This window comes from Cyanistes caeruleus, chromosome 4 (assembly GCF_971803275.1).
Source record: "Cyanistes caeruleus chromosome 4, bCyaCae1.hap1.1, whole genome shotgun sequence".
NCBI lineage: Eukaryota > Metazoa > Chordata > Aves > Passeriformes > Paridae > Cyanistes > Cyanistes caeruleus.
Window position 1 is genome coordinate 35,074,656 of NC_141704.1, and position 12,925 is coordinate 35,087,580.

The window sequence follows — 12,925 nt, forward strand, 5'->3', positions numbered from 1 at the left end:
GCTGCATGTTACAGCTCAGTCTTCCTTGGCAGAGGCAGGGTGAGAGCATCCCAAGCATATGAATTTTAATGCAGATATAATGTCAGCTATTTCATAAAGGGTGCATAACGTGACAGGATGGACAATATGTACAGCACGTCACCTCCAGGTGTGCAGAGAGACACTGACACAAAAGTGCTTCATATTCATTTATTCGAATCAGCAGTGTACTTGTTCATTTCTGTCAAACAGGCAGGGATATCAAAAGCATTTGAGTCCCACTCTGGGGAACCAGAGCTTTTATTCTTCCTACAACATATTAACACAAATGTTGATATCATGGAAAGACAAAAAGGACAAGGGTTCAAGCTTTATGAAATGGAGTGTTGCCCTCCTTAAGAGTTTGGTCAGTGTTACAGAATTTCAGAGTAGATTTCCCCAATCATTTGGATTTGTGCCTGCACAGGGAAGTTTCCCTTATCCACTGGGGCATGCTTGTGGAGGGAGTTACCTCTGTGTTAATTCTTCTAGTCGCCTCAAGCTAGTTTCAGGGTCTCTTCCTTGTACCTCTTTCAGGTACTGACATGATCCCCATCATCACCATGCTTGGGCATTTCTCCGTGAGATGATCCCAGAAACATCCTTGTGAGGTAGGGAAGTGCTGCTATCCCCGTTTTTAGACAGGAAACTGAGGTACTGATGGCTCAAAACCACAGAGGGCATATTTAGCAGAACAGTCACTTGAAACAGGCTCCCAGTCCTTGCTCCTGCTTGGTAGGAGCTCTGCCACTGAATCATCCTACTCCTCTCTACCCCTCCTGAGTATTAGTACCCGCATATATTTCACTAATATGAAGCCTTCCCTAGGAAGCATTGCTAGGAGTATGTGTAGCTTTCCAGGGGTGCTGCCTCCCTCCTCACAGATGATGCACTGTGGGTCTCACAGGCTGCTTGACTATATGGAGAGTGGCACCTCCGCCTCCCAGGTGTGCTCCCATCACAGTGGGGCTCCGGCTGGGACCAGTAACACCAACCTATGCTTCCCTTCCTGCTGCAGGAGATACAACTGCTTCCTTCTACCAGTGCCCTGAGGCAGACTGATCCCAGGGTCACTCTTCTTCTCTCTCTTTTGCCTTCTAAGATCTATTGTCACTGTTTGACTGTGTTTCACCTATTTTACAGCTGCCAGCATTCAGGTCGTGCTTTCCTTTTCCTACAGGGATTTGCCCTCCCTCACAGCAAAATAACAGGTAACTTGCTCTCACGTGCTTCAGACTTGCTTTTACTCTAAAAAACAACAGCTTTCCTTTTTATATATGTATGTATATATATACACTCTTAAATACAGTATCATAACCTTAAAATCATTCTATGTAAATAAATAGAATACAAACATCACAGTTCTCAGTCTGGAGAAGTTTCTTCATAAGGGATAAATTCTGGCCCTGCTCTTTCACCCTGCGATGGTGAACTATCCATACAGTCTGTCATATCTGGAGCTGCTTCTTTCTACAGCCTTTCCAGATGTACCTTGGTAATGGGATTCTCTACTGGAAATCTGCTGCTGGCAGCTGCTGGCTTTTTTAGGGTACTCCAGCCTCTGTACCTTACACAGATTCATAAGCTGTTTACAAACCAAGTTCAGTCAGCATCAAGAATTTAATCAGCCTCCTGACCTACTTCTTTTTGCTGCCTTGGGGAAGCAGAGCAATGGAGATGGCTGGGGAAACAGGGGGTGCAGAACGTCTGCCTCATGGCATCAGCACCGTGAACTGTAATACACAGGTAGCGGTGCTAATGGTTACAGTTAATAATGTAATGTCTCCAAACCCAGTTTTAATAAGGGCCAAACACTGTTTCAGGATGGTCTCAGAATTTCGGCAGTGGTTTTAGCACCCAGGCTGAGTCTCCTTGTACAGGGAGAAATCTGTGTTCTGGACTCAAGAAGATCACAGACTTCATCCATTGCCCTGGTGCAGGTCTCGAGGTTGTCAGCCAGCTTCTGGATTTTGGCCTTCAGCACAGCCTGGCTTACTTTGGTGACCTCCTTTGTGTATTCTGGCACGAGGAAGCTGTGGGAGCCGCAGAAGACCATGAAGCAGACGGAGTTGTAGAGCGAGATGGATGCCCTCTTCTCTGACTGGCGCAGCGTGGGGTCGCCTGGGCCCTGCCCCCGGCGAAGGAACTCCAGGCAGCCGAGTATTTCCCTCATCTGTTTCCGACAAGTCATTGCAATTTCCTGCACCTTCCTCACCTCCCGGGAATTGCAGAGCACTAAGGAGAGGTCGGAAGTGACGCTGACGGCCCCTCCAGCCGTGGCCAGGCCCAGGCCCACAGCCGACGCCAGGAGAGAGGCTCCCAGCGTTGCCGGGCTCAGGGACAGCCCCAGGATGGCCGTGACTGCTCCTGCAGCGGTCAGGGTGCTCCCGCTGACATTGGCAATCAGGGACCTCTTGCGGAGCTTGTTGAGTTTACGAGCTGCCTTGTGAAGGTGAGCGATTTGGCCACGCAGCCTCCGTCTCTGGTCCAGCAGGGCTACGTGGAAGTGGTGCGTGGGGTCTGGTGTTGGTGGAAAGGCAGCACTGTTCCTCTCCATGGCTTCTGTCCAGGAAAAGAAAAGTCTGGGTTAGGATTTATGTCAAAAACCTCCCATGAGACATGCTCATCCTGGACCACCATTTCAGGGATGGCATCCAGCCAAATTTTTGTTGCTTCACCCAGCTACAAGAAAGGTTTTCCATCTGCACACACGTGCACACTCACGTACACACACATACCCGTATGAATGTGTACATTTAATTATGTAGTCCGTTGTAACTTTCAGACAGAGAAACTTTAAGGTGTTTTCCTTTAATCCCTGCAAAGACTAAAATATCCTGAGGGCTGGGGTCAGAGGTGCTGTTACTATTATCTTTGTGAAGACACAAAACGTCTCTTCAAACCCTGGGGACAGAAATTCCCCTGAGATTAGGTGGCTCAGTGCCTAGAAGAGCAATGCTGCCAGAATTAATCTGTTGTCCCCCTGATGGGATTCAGAGGATCTGCAATATAGAGGGACATCTTTCACAAGAAAGGTCAGACTCCAGAGAGGTGAAAGCCACCATCCCAGGTTTTTGTTTAGCGGTGATTTCCTTTTAAAGGAGGAAAGAGGGAAACTGCAGAGTGGAATCTATATCTGGATTTTCCATATAGGAGGTGAGGAGCTTAATACCTTTTAAGCTTCAGCAACTCAATGCCCTTCAGCATTTTTTTTTTTTCCTATTGTAACCTGGTGTCAGTGTATGAGCAAAGGTGGGAGCTATTGTTCTGTGGTGCTTAGTCCAACCTGTGGTCATAAATACCCAGTTATAGTGGCAGGGAGGCCCACGAACCTTGTTTAAAAGAATCGTGAAGACCACATCAGAAAAACAGGCCCATTTTTAGTGTGCACTCCCTTGTGGATGGGAGAACAGGGGAAATACAGAGGCCTGTGAATAGAAAAGGCTTGGAAACTACTGGCTGTGGAAAACCTCCCCCAGCAAGATAGCAGGAGAGCCTTCATTTCTAGAAGATGAATCTTCAGTGTTTCTGTGCTATACAATCTCTGTTTGCTGTCTCCGTTCTTTGCCACAAGGGCAGAAAAAAATGTTCCAGTAACATTTTCAGGTTTCCCTAGGGCTGCAAAATGCTTTACAAAGGAAGCCAGCAACCCTAACCCTGCTTACAGGGAACCTGAGGAAACAGAGTCAACAGGAGTGATGTAGCTGGTTGTATGGTGGAAGCTGATTGTATGTTTCTGTGCTTCACAACACTGCATTGTGCACACAGCTGTGATGCCTCTGCACCTAGCTAGGTCCAGCCATAGGGCTGAGAAGCTGTTTGGAGCCCATAATGCCCTTACAGCCAAAAGGAGTCTCTGTAGTAAAAAGACCCTGCCACTAAGCCAACTGAATAAAACTATTCATTGCTGCAGGCACCTTTTCACTTCTAAGCCTTCTGTGCTGTGGGAACTGCAGGTGCCATGAGGATTCTTGGGGCTTCATTCTGTAGAATCCTCATGTTTTAGGAGGAGAAAACTTTGTACCATAAATTGTCTTTCCATCCAGAAGTGTATTCATAAATAATTCTCACTGCAATATTTCCCCCTTCTGCTGGCTTGTCCTGATCCATCTCACACAGATCCTTTAAGAAGCTCCCCATGCCCTGCAGAAATGCCCCCAGTTTGTCTTGGTGTCATTGGATCATTTGAATCACTTGGTAAATTTTGCTTCTCTCAGTTGGAGGCTGTGTCCTATTATTTTTACACTATAATTAGAAATAAAGCTGGAAGCAAAAGGACTAACACTAATCTAAATGGATACCAGCATTGAAATGAACAATGAGCATATAATCAATAACTTAACAGATCAATGTGATGATCATTAAATGTGTCAACTCCTGAAGCCTCTTAACAATTTGTTCTGAAGATTTAGTTGCTGAGAACTGTCTCAGGTAATAACAGCGACTCTCACTGAATTATGAGAACAATCATTCAATATAGAGCATAGGCCATGTAGTGATGCAAATCTTTTGCTATTGATTAATGCCAGTACAAAGGAAAAAAAAAAAAATCCAACCTCTGCTCTTAGAGAAAAATCTCCCCAACAATAAAGGTATACATAAGTCAAAAACTTGCAAGCATTTTCCTAATAGAGTACTCAGAGACACTCCAAAAATTACTGGTTCAAACTTACCTTCAGTTTCCAGCCACTCTCCCAGAAGACAAATTTTGATCTGTTTCTGGAGGAGACCAATATATAGCTCCTGTGGACCAATTGCTGCGATGGGAATGCTTTGCCTCATACTGGGAGTTTGCCATTTCCTGCTCTCCCTTGTGCAGGAGGATGTGACACACTGGAAAGTGACCTGTGGGACAGTGAGCACACATCAAGTTCAGGAAACGATCCCTGCGAATGAACATTGTGTGTTCGCTTTTCCTGAATTGTAGGGTGAAAAAAAAGTTTAAAAATCGCAGCCTATTCCTGGCTCTGAGGTAGTGCAGACATTCCCTGCAGGGAGCAGTTGCCTTTCCTTTCCCTGAAATAGCAACTGACTTTACTCTGTGCTGGAGCTGCCAATTGCTTGATGACTTAAGTTTCCCTCCACTACACATCTAGAGCCAGGGGAGCTATCAGCCAGCCAACTCCTCCATTCAAGGCCAGTGTACTTTTAAAATCCTAGCTCTTTGGGGAAAATCCATAAAAGGGAAGCAGCCCCACAGCAAGATCATTGCTCTGAATTCCCATCCCTTCTCCTTCCCAGTACTTCAAGACATACTGCAAAAGGAGTGATCACCCTGTGGTTTTACTCTGTTTCTTAAGCGTAGGCACCAAAATGATTGAGAAACAGCCCTCTTGTTTTCCTGAAGTGCCTGCCCAGCAATCAGTAATCAGAAAGAAAGGATCATTTCCATCCCCTGTTTTGCTGCCTGCTGTTACCTGGCAGTTCTGCCATACAGATGTGGCCAGAGGGAGGAAGTGATGAAGGTGTTGGGGAGGAACAGCCTAAGTGCCACTCCTGGCACTGCCTTCCATGCTGAGCCAGGGCCAGTTTTAATCAAAGAAAGATTCTTTTGATGGGGCCAGGAAAAATAACTCTTTTGATGGCACTCAGTGGTAGTCCAAAATGACGTGTGTCTTTATTGACACAGGGCCTGTGGTCCTGGGGACATTTCTTTTGTGCTTGAAGATGGGGCATCTACTTTCTTGTTAGGTGGATTCTTACTCTTCAGGACTATTTGTTGACAGGGAAGCTCTGATTTTGCCCCTGGCTAATCTGAAAGCTATCTAGCTGTCACTGAGTGGTGAGGCTTTCCTGTTGAATTTGTGGGATGTGTAGCCACACAATTGCTGGAGCTGACCTTAAAAAGTGCCAAGACTGAGAAGCAGCAAGCAGGGAGAGGAGAAGGCTAGGGTTATTAATTTCAATGGCAACTTAGTATTCAATTATGTTAAAATAGGTGTGAAACAGTATATCAAATGCTTTTTCAGGGGTGGACCTACAGGAGATGAAACATGAATGAAAAAAATAAATAGCATGGAAGAGTTATTTCAGCCTGGAACAGACATGGAAAGATAAAACACCATTTTGAAGATGGAGTCCTGGTCTGTTACAATTTGTACATGCTGCATGTTAACAGGAAGGTGAGCTTTGACACTGAAGGAAACTGTACTTTAGCCCTTCCCTTTGTTTTAGCAAGCGTAGGCTTGAATTGGAGCCCATCTGCCTTGGCAGGGGTGTGCAGTTGATAGAGAGTTCTTTTCTCACACTCCCAAACAGAATAGGGCACTTTTTTTCCATGTAACTGCATCTGTGTTAGAATTTGTGCCTGGAGATATGTCTTTGTTAGGACAGTGAGTTTTGGTAAGTTAAATAACAAAGAAAATGAAAAAAAGGGTCTAGAATGAGCCTAAGATGACGACATAGTTTTGGATGCTCTCCTTCCTTTCCCAGTTCTCTTTCAATATACTGCAAAATATTGCCAGAAACCCCTGCAATGCTCAGTCTGTGGGCAAGGACGTGATTAGGGTGCAGAAGACAATTAATTTTTCTTAGACTATTCCCTCACAGACTTTCATGCCCGCTGAAAGATCCACACTTCACTCAAGATGAGATGTTGGTCTCATCCGAGGATGGTTTCTCACAGGAATCATCCGTGGGCACCTTCACCATTTAAAGAGAATGTTTCCCCATAATCTACCACTGTAATAAGGTGAATATCCAGAAAGCATGGAATTCACATGAGAAAGGACAGATTTTAGAAAAGAGATGTGTATTATAAAAAGAAACATTGTTTCCTAGGGAGTGGCCCTACCACAGTGTTTTGCTATCTGTGCTTGTCCCTGCTGGTGCTCCCACAAACATCTCTCTGGTGAGAGTGATGGTCTTCTCTCCCACTGATAATCAGAAAGACTTGCTCCAGCAAAGGTGAGCAGATGGGAATGGGAGCTGGATGGGAGAAAAGTGCCTTCTCCCAGCACCTGCCAAGAACTGAAGGGCTTCTAGTGCCATTAGTGCCCTTGCCCAGGTGTAAGTATGTCTGCAGGGTCACCGACTAGGTTCCAGGAGCCTGCTTGGAGTGAATCTGTAGGAGTAGCTTACTGGGGCTCTCCAGGTGTGTGGGTAGATCTGACCCTCACTGGGCAGTTCTGCAAGCTGGTGGAGGCCTGACCATGCTGCCTGCTGTACACTTTCACCCAACCCCTCTGCTGCTGCTGCTGCCTCCTTGCTGATGACCTGGGGCTTGATGGTGGAAAGGGCACGGCAGGTGTTCCACAATGGCCCTGGACAAAAATGATACTGCTCCACCCTTTCCCATCTAGCCACATCCTCTTGAAATGCCTGAGGGCACTCTGTGGCAGCAGGTGACCAGAAAAGGGAAGGAAGGATGTTTTATTGCCTCAGCTCTCTTCCTTTCAGTGGATTTTGGCAGAAAGGGCTGCTCTTTATGCTCCCGGTCTCTCCAGCAGAAGGGATAAATGGCAGAAGTCTTTGATCTGAAGCTGTTTGCAGCTACTGCGATGTAACTTTTGAATGCAAATATGTGACATTTGAAGCTGGAGTTTCAAATATACACTTCCTTTATTAACATTGTGTTGATCAAAAAACTGAGAAAATTTGAGTAAATTTGCACTTTATATACTGTCTTTTAAACAGGAGATTTCTGCCATGCTTATTACTTTCAACCTTAATTACTGGACCCTGGAGCTAAAAGCTGTCTCTTTTTCTGTTATTTTCTTTTTCAACTGTAACAAAGACGAATCTTCACTTTTCACAGCAAAATATTAATTCAGAATCAGTGGAAACTAGAATTGAGCAAAACTAAAACAAAGAAAGCAAATTTGAGCCAAAGGGCTGCATCAGCTCTTAGTTACTTTACCAGTAGATCCAAATTAATTTTTTTTAAGCATTCCAGAATGCGACAAGCTGCTCTGGGCTCTGGTCACTGGTGTATGTGGGACTTCAGCTGGGTTTGAAGAAAGCAGAGCAGGGTGGGTGGGGGAACAGGAAAGCCTATGGGATGAGAACACCTCTTGTTAGTTCCATTTAAGCGGAAAATTAGTCAGGCACACTGACTGTGCCTGCTTTGTGAGCCGACATCCATGTAACAAAAATACCATCCTGAGTTGCCTTGTCAAAACACTGTTAGCAGCATTTGCAGAGATCAAGCATTTGTTTGGATGCAGAGAATGAATTTCTGTGATGTATTTAAACAGACCAGCTTACGCTGCCATTTTCCAGCTATAATTACATGTTTCAGTGCAGGCTGTGTGGTGTTAGAATCTGATGCACAAAGGAGCAGCTCCCCACTCAGCCCATGAGCCTCCAGGATGTGGCACAGCTGATGTAATTCAGCGCAGCCACACGCAGGTTCTGCTGAGACCAGAACTGCTGGAGGACTTTTCTCTGTTCACTATCTTAGCAGTGGCAGCAGCAGCACCACACCAGAGCAAGTCTGGCTATCCATCCCCTCCAGGACTATAGAAAACAGAGAATTGTTAACATATTTCCAGAACTGTAAAGAAACCTGTTAGATTGGTACAAATCAGAAATTAGGTAACCTGGCTTCTTTTGTCTCTTTTCCAATGGACTTGATGGCTGAGTCCACAAGGCAACATTTCTCTTGAAATAAAGGAGTATGGATTCTTCTCACCTACAAAATCTACTTATTTTTGTGAAACTTTCAAGAAGTCAGTGTCTTTGAAATCTTGACTGCCTTGTCAAATTCTGGCTGAGGTTGCCTAGGAACCTCAAAAGTGGCTGTCATTACATTGACTAACCCTCCCATCTGGCACAACAGAAACATGACAGAGACACGGAGGCCTAAAGAAGTCCAGAAAAAGTTAAAACTATTACCTTGAACTTCAGATAGAGATGTATCTCACCTAATTTCAGCCCTCTCACACGCAGTTTATTCACACTCTGAAGCTCCCTCTAGAGCCAGGAAAAGAAAGAGACATGCCAAAAAGCTCATTCAGTCCATCTCTTCCAGGTACCTGCTCTGTAATACGTGACAAATTGTAGACAGCAATTCTTTATCCTTTTCCTGCCTCGTTCCATGGCTCGCTAGGTTGGACAGGTTTGCTAGGTTTATGTTCCAGTTTCAAATATCCTGTCCCACAGACACTGCTGTGGGCCAGAGATGGTCCCTTAAACCAGCCCTTGCTGTCCTGCAGTGTGAGCAGGAGATGCTGCATGTGGCAGTGGTGCATCCCTGCCCGTCCCCTCTGATAACAGGCCCTTCTCACACATGGATTTTTCAGGTACCTTTTGATCCTGATGACATCAGCCAGACTTGGGAACACTATAGAACACTTGCACGAGAGGGATGGACCTCACCTAGATCCAAAGAGAAATGGACATCTGGCTATGAGCATGCAGTGTGGCCTTCTGTACCTCCCAAATGTTTGTCATACAGGTACCACTGCTTGCGTCCATGCTTAACTCAGTGCTCAGCAGGAGATGTATGGCTGTTGGGATGGCCTTTATTCCATCATTAATCAACTATCTGTATTTGACAAACCTGCTTTCAAGAGTGTTTGTGAACTCTGCCTTTAAGGACAAATTGCATTCTTGATACCAAGATCAGATTTTGACTAATATCTCTTGCAGTATCCTAGGGCTCCCCTCCAGGCTGGGTATTATTTTTTATTTGCAGCACATCAGACATCTAGTGATTGTTCAGATCAGCATTTTGCAGTAAGCTCTTATAGCTCTAGAAAAATGTTTCCACTCTTGAAGCAGCTCTGCAGACTTGGAGAACTGGAAGTGGGCAGAAAGGGTGAATATGTTCTCTTCCTGTCAGCCCCTACTTGAATCTGGTGCAGTCAGGGAACTGTATTTGACTTCAAAAAGCAAACACATTGCTGTGCTTTATGCTTCTTTACAGTGATGTCTGAAAATGATCACCCTTCTTCCTTCAGCTTTAGTGCACACCAATAATTGCACCTGAAACATTTTCTTCAGTCATTCTGTGGGCAGGTCTTCCCACAGTGATGGGTCATGAGGGAGTCTAGAAAACAGTAGTCTCTTTCCCTAAAACCTGCTCCCCAGTAGGAATCTTTTCCTCCACAGCACAGTAGATTGCAAGTAGGCATTAATAATCAGGCTGCCTACTTCTTACCACCTTTTATATTTTGGGAAGCATACGGTGGCTGATGCATTTCCTGATGTATACTCAAAATTCACATCAGTTTGGATCCAGTACCTCTGAATTTCGACATGGAGCTACAGACAATTCACTTCCTTGCTGTTCTACAGCATTTTCAATGAACTTTGGAGGTTCCTGTTCTCACCTGATATGCAGGGAAACAGAGGCAGGGAGGAAGCCAATAGTTTTCTTCTCATTGTCTCTTAGGCAGAGCAAAGAGTGAACGTAAGTGGCCTTAGTTTCAGATGAGTGTTTGCTTCCTGCAGCTATCCTCTGACCTGACACAGCTTTTACAATACTGATCAGGTCATGATTATAAATTCCCTTGTTCTGGCCCTTTTCAAGATTGGTGGTTGAGAGTTTTCCATGTTTAAGGGTATATCATACTCTATTCTTCTCTTTCTATTTCATGGAAAATAAAAGGTTTCTGTAAGCCAAAAAAATTCTTTCCCTTGTAAGGTTTCTGGAACAAGATGCTGGGGTATTTTTATATTTTTTTTGTGGATTTTTTCTTGTTTGTTTGTTTTTTGTTTTTTTTAGATTATCAGTATGGAAGCCATAGGAATCCTCATTTGAATAGACGTCAGTAATAAGGAAAGAATATTGCTTCATGCAGGTAATTAAAAAAACAAAACATCTTGGAATCTGTTCATCAGTTCAAAACTGCCAGAAGAGTTAGTGGAAAAGGAACAAGAGACATGGATATATTTGGGATCCCACAACTAAGCGCTTTATATAACAGACCATACATATGTTGAAAAATAAGGTGGTGAAACAACCCACCAGATTTATTCCTCCTCCTCTAGCTCTTCTCTGAAGATGTCTGCTTGCCCAAATTCACGTGTTTCCCCTGTCTTCACAGCTGCAGTGATACCAGCAGCTGCTTTTGCTCTTAGCTCAGGGCAGCATTTCAGCTGCCAGACATCGGTTCAAATTGCTCCTTTCCTCTGCCGGCTCTGCATCCCAGCGTCCGCTCGGAAAAGTGCAGGGAATGTCATCTTCAATCCTCCCCCTCCAGGTTGACAGGGGCCAACCTCTTCTCCCTCAAGGATTCTTGACCACCTCTTCTGAGCCACTATGAGCTTGTTTTTATGAGGTGTTAGCTCATCTTCCTGGCTTCTCTGCTGAACGTGGGAGAGTTGCAGGTTGTTGTTCTCTGCTTGACCAGGGTGGGCACCAATGGGGGCAGGTGAACCCCAAGGGCTGCGGTCAGACAGAAGTTTAAGACCAGGTGCCTCAGAGGAAATAAATCTGCCTAAGTGGTGTGAAGGTCATGGTTCAGAGTGGGATGGGAAAAGATGCGAGTCCCCATCAGGAGCTGGTAGGGAGGGTTGTACATTGCCACTCAAACCAAAACTGTGGGTCAGGATTTTCTCCAGATAGCAGCTGAAAGGTGGAACAAACTGCTCTTTCTACTGTCCCCTTTGGGTTTTGTGACTGTTGCATGAGATGGAAATGCTATTATTTTAGAAGGACCTTTTGGAAACTGAAGCTGGCTGCTCTTAGTCCAAAGCCTCTTGAGATGTTTCCTTGTGAGGATGCTGAAATGAAGGTGAAAGGGTATTTCAGATGCAACTGATTGCTCTGGGCTCTATAAAAGGTCAGCCAAGCCATTCCCACATTTTTATGTGCTTGATGGCAAAAGAGTTGGGAATCACCAAAGTGAGGTGCAGGAACTGTTTATTTCCAGCCATCCTGAACCTAAACCTGGTGACTACATCCGATGTCACTGATAAGTACAAGGGGCAGTAGAGTTTTGTTAGAACTGAAATCTGCTTCTCTCTCCACTAGGACTGTAATTAAACACCTGCATGCAACTTGGCCAAAAGTGCTCCCTGTTGTCTGGACCTAGAGAGCTGCTGAACCAATAGCTTTGAGAGCCTTTTACAGCTCCTGCTTCACCAAGGAGGGGTACCAGCCCTACCTGCCCCTGCCCAACATTTCCTGGGGCTCCCCCAACCCTGTTCTGATCCCAGGAGCCCATTCCAGCCACCCTGGAGCCATCAGCCCCACAGCAATACAGAAATAAGGCCTGTCTCAAGCTCCCCACAACCTGGCCATGGTCCCATTGCCCCAGGGAGGTACCCAATGCCTGGAGCTGGGGCTGAGCCCAAAGTCCCTCTCCAGGCCTGATCCTGATCCCACCGCAGACTGACTTCTTGCCTGTGTGTGTGTATGGCAGGGAGCTGTGCCAAATTGAAAGTTAAAATGAGTAGAGGAATTTATTGCATTTTGAACATGTTTTGGCATTTGGTTTTGGTTTTTTTCTGTATGAAATTAGATGAATCATCTCTGAACCATTTTTTCTGTTGCCAGGAAATGCTGAGAATTAACACCTATAGCTGAGCCTCAGAAGAAGGGTAGAAAACATGAATCAGAATAAAATAGCAGGATCCAAGCAACTGTATTTTTAAGAATTGTGTCTCTCAGTTCTCCTGTCTCCAAAACAGAGATGGGCTTCACATGTTTGGGAAAGTCATGGTAATGTGAAATGCAGTGCAGTTAGGTGTTCATGAAGAAAAGCCATAAAGAAGGGGAAGAATAGGAGAAAGAGTTCAAGAAGAATTTTCCTCAGTATGAGTACAAACAGCTGAACACTGGACCTTTGTAAGGTCCTCTTCCTAGAACTTGTAATGTCATCTATGGTGGCTGCTCAGCTTTGTTCCCTAGAGCCAAATACCATAAAAGGGATGTGCAATAATTGAAAAGAACATGCAGTAATTGGAAAGCTACCCTGATTTTGATTTTTTTTTTTTTAGTTGGCCAGCAGCCACTAAG

At 45.0% G+C, this 12,925-nt stretch overlaps 1 protein-coding gene across 1 annotated transcript; it reads right to left on the minus strand.

The window, feature by feature from the left end:
- Nucleotides 1-175: 175 nt before the first annotated feature.
- On the minus strand, nt 176-4,892 carry APOLD1 (apolipoprotein L domain containing 1). Its single transcript, XM_023929010.2, has 2 exons — nt 4,692-4,892; nt 176-2,580 (listed from the first exon to the last, which is right to left on the minus strand). Exons 1-2 carry the CDS (start codon nt 4,798-4,800, stop codon nt 1,838-1,840), a joined length of 852 nt encoding a protein of 283 aa, XP_023784778.2. The 5' UTR covers nt 4,801-4,892; the 3' UTR covers nt 176-1,837.
- Between the last annotated feature and the right edge of the window lie 8,033 nt (nt 4,893-12,925).

What these genes read in the sequence shown, in the direction of transcription:
- APOLD1 (XM_023929010.2), bottom strand. Translation starts at nt 4,800, where the DNA reads ATGAGGCAAAGCATTCCCATCGCAGCAATTGGTCCACAGGAGCTATAT. An exon ending in AGAGTGGCTGGAAACTGAAG is followed by an intron (nt 2,581 to 4,691) that starts GTAAGTTTGAAC and finishes TTTCCTGGACAG; the next exon opens with AAGCCATGGAGAGGAACAGT.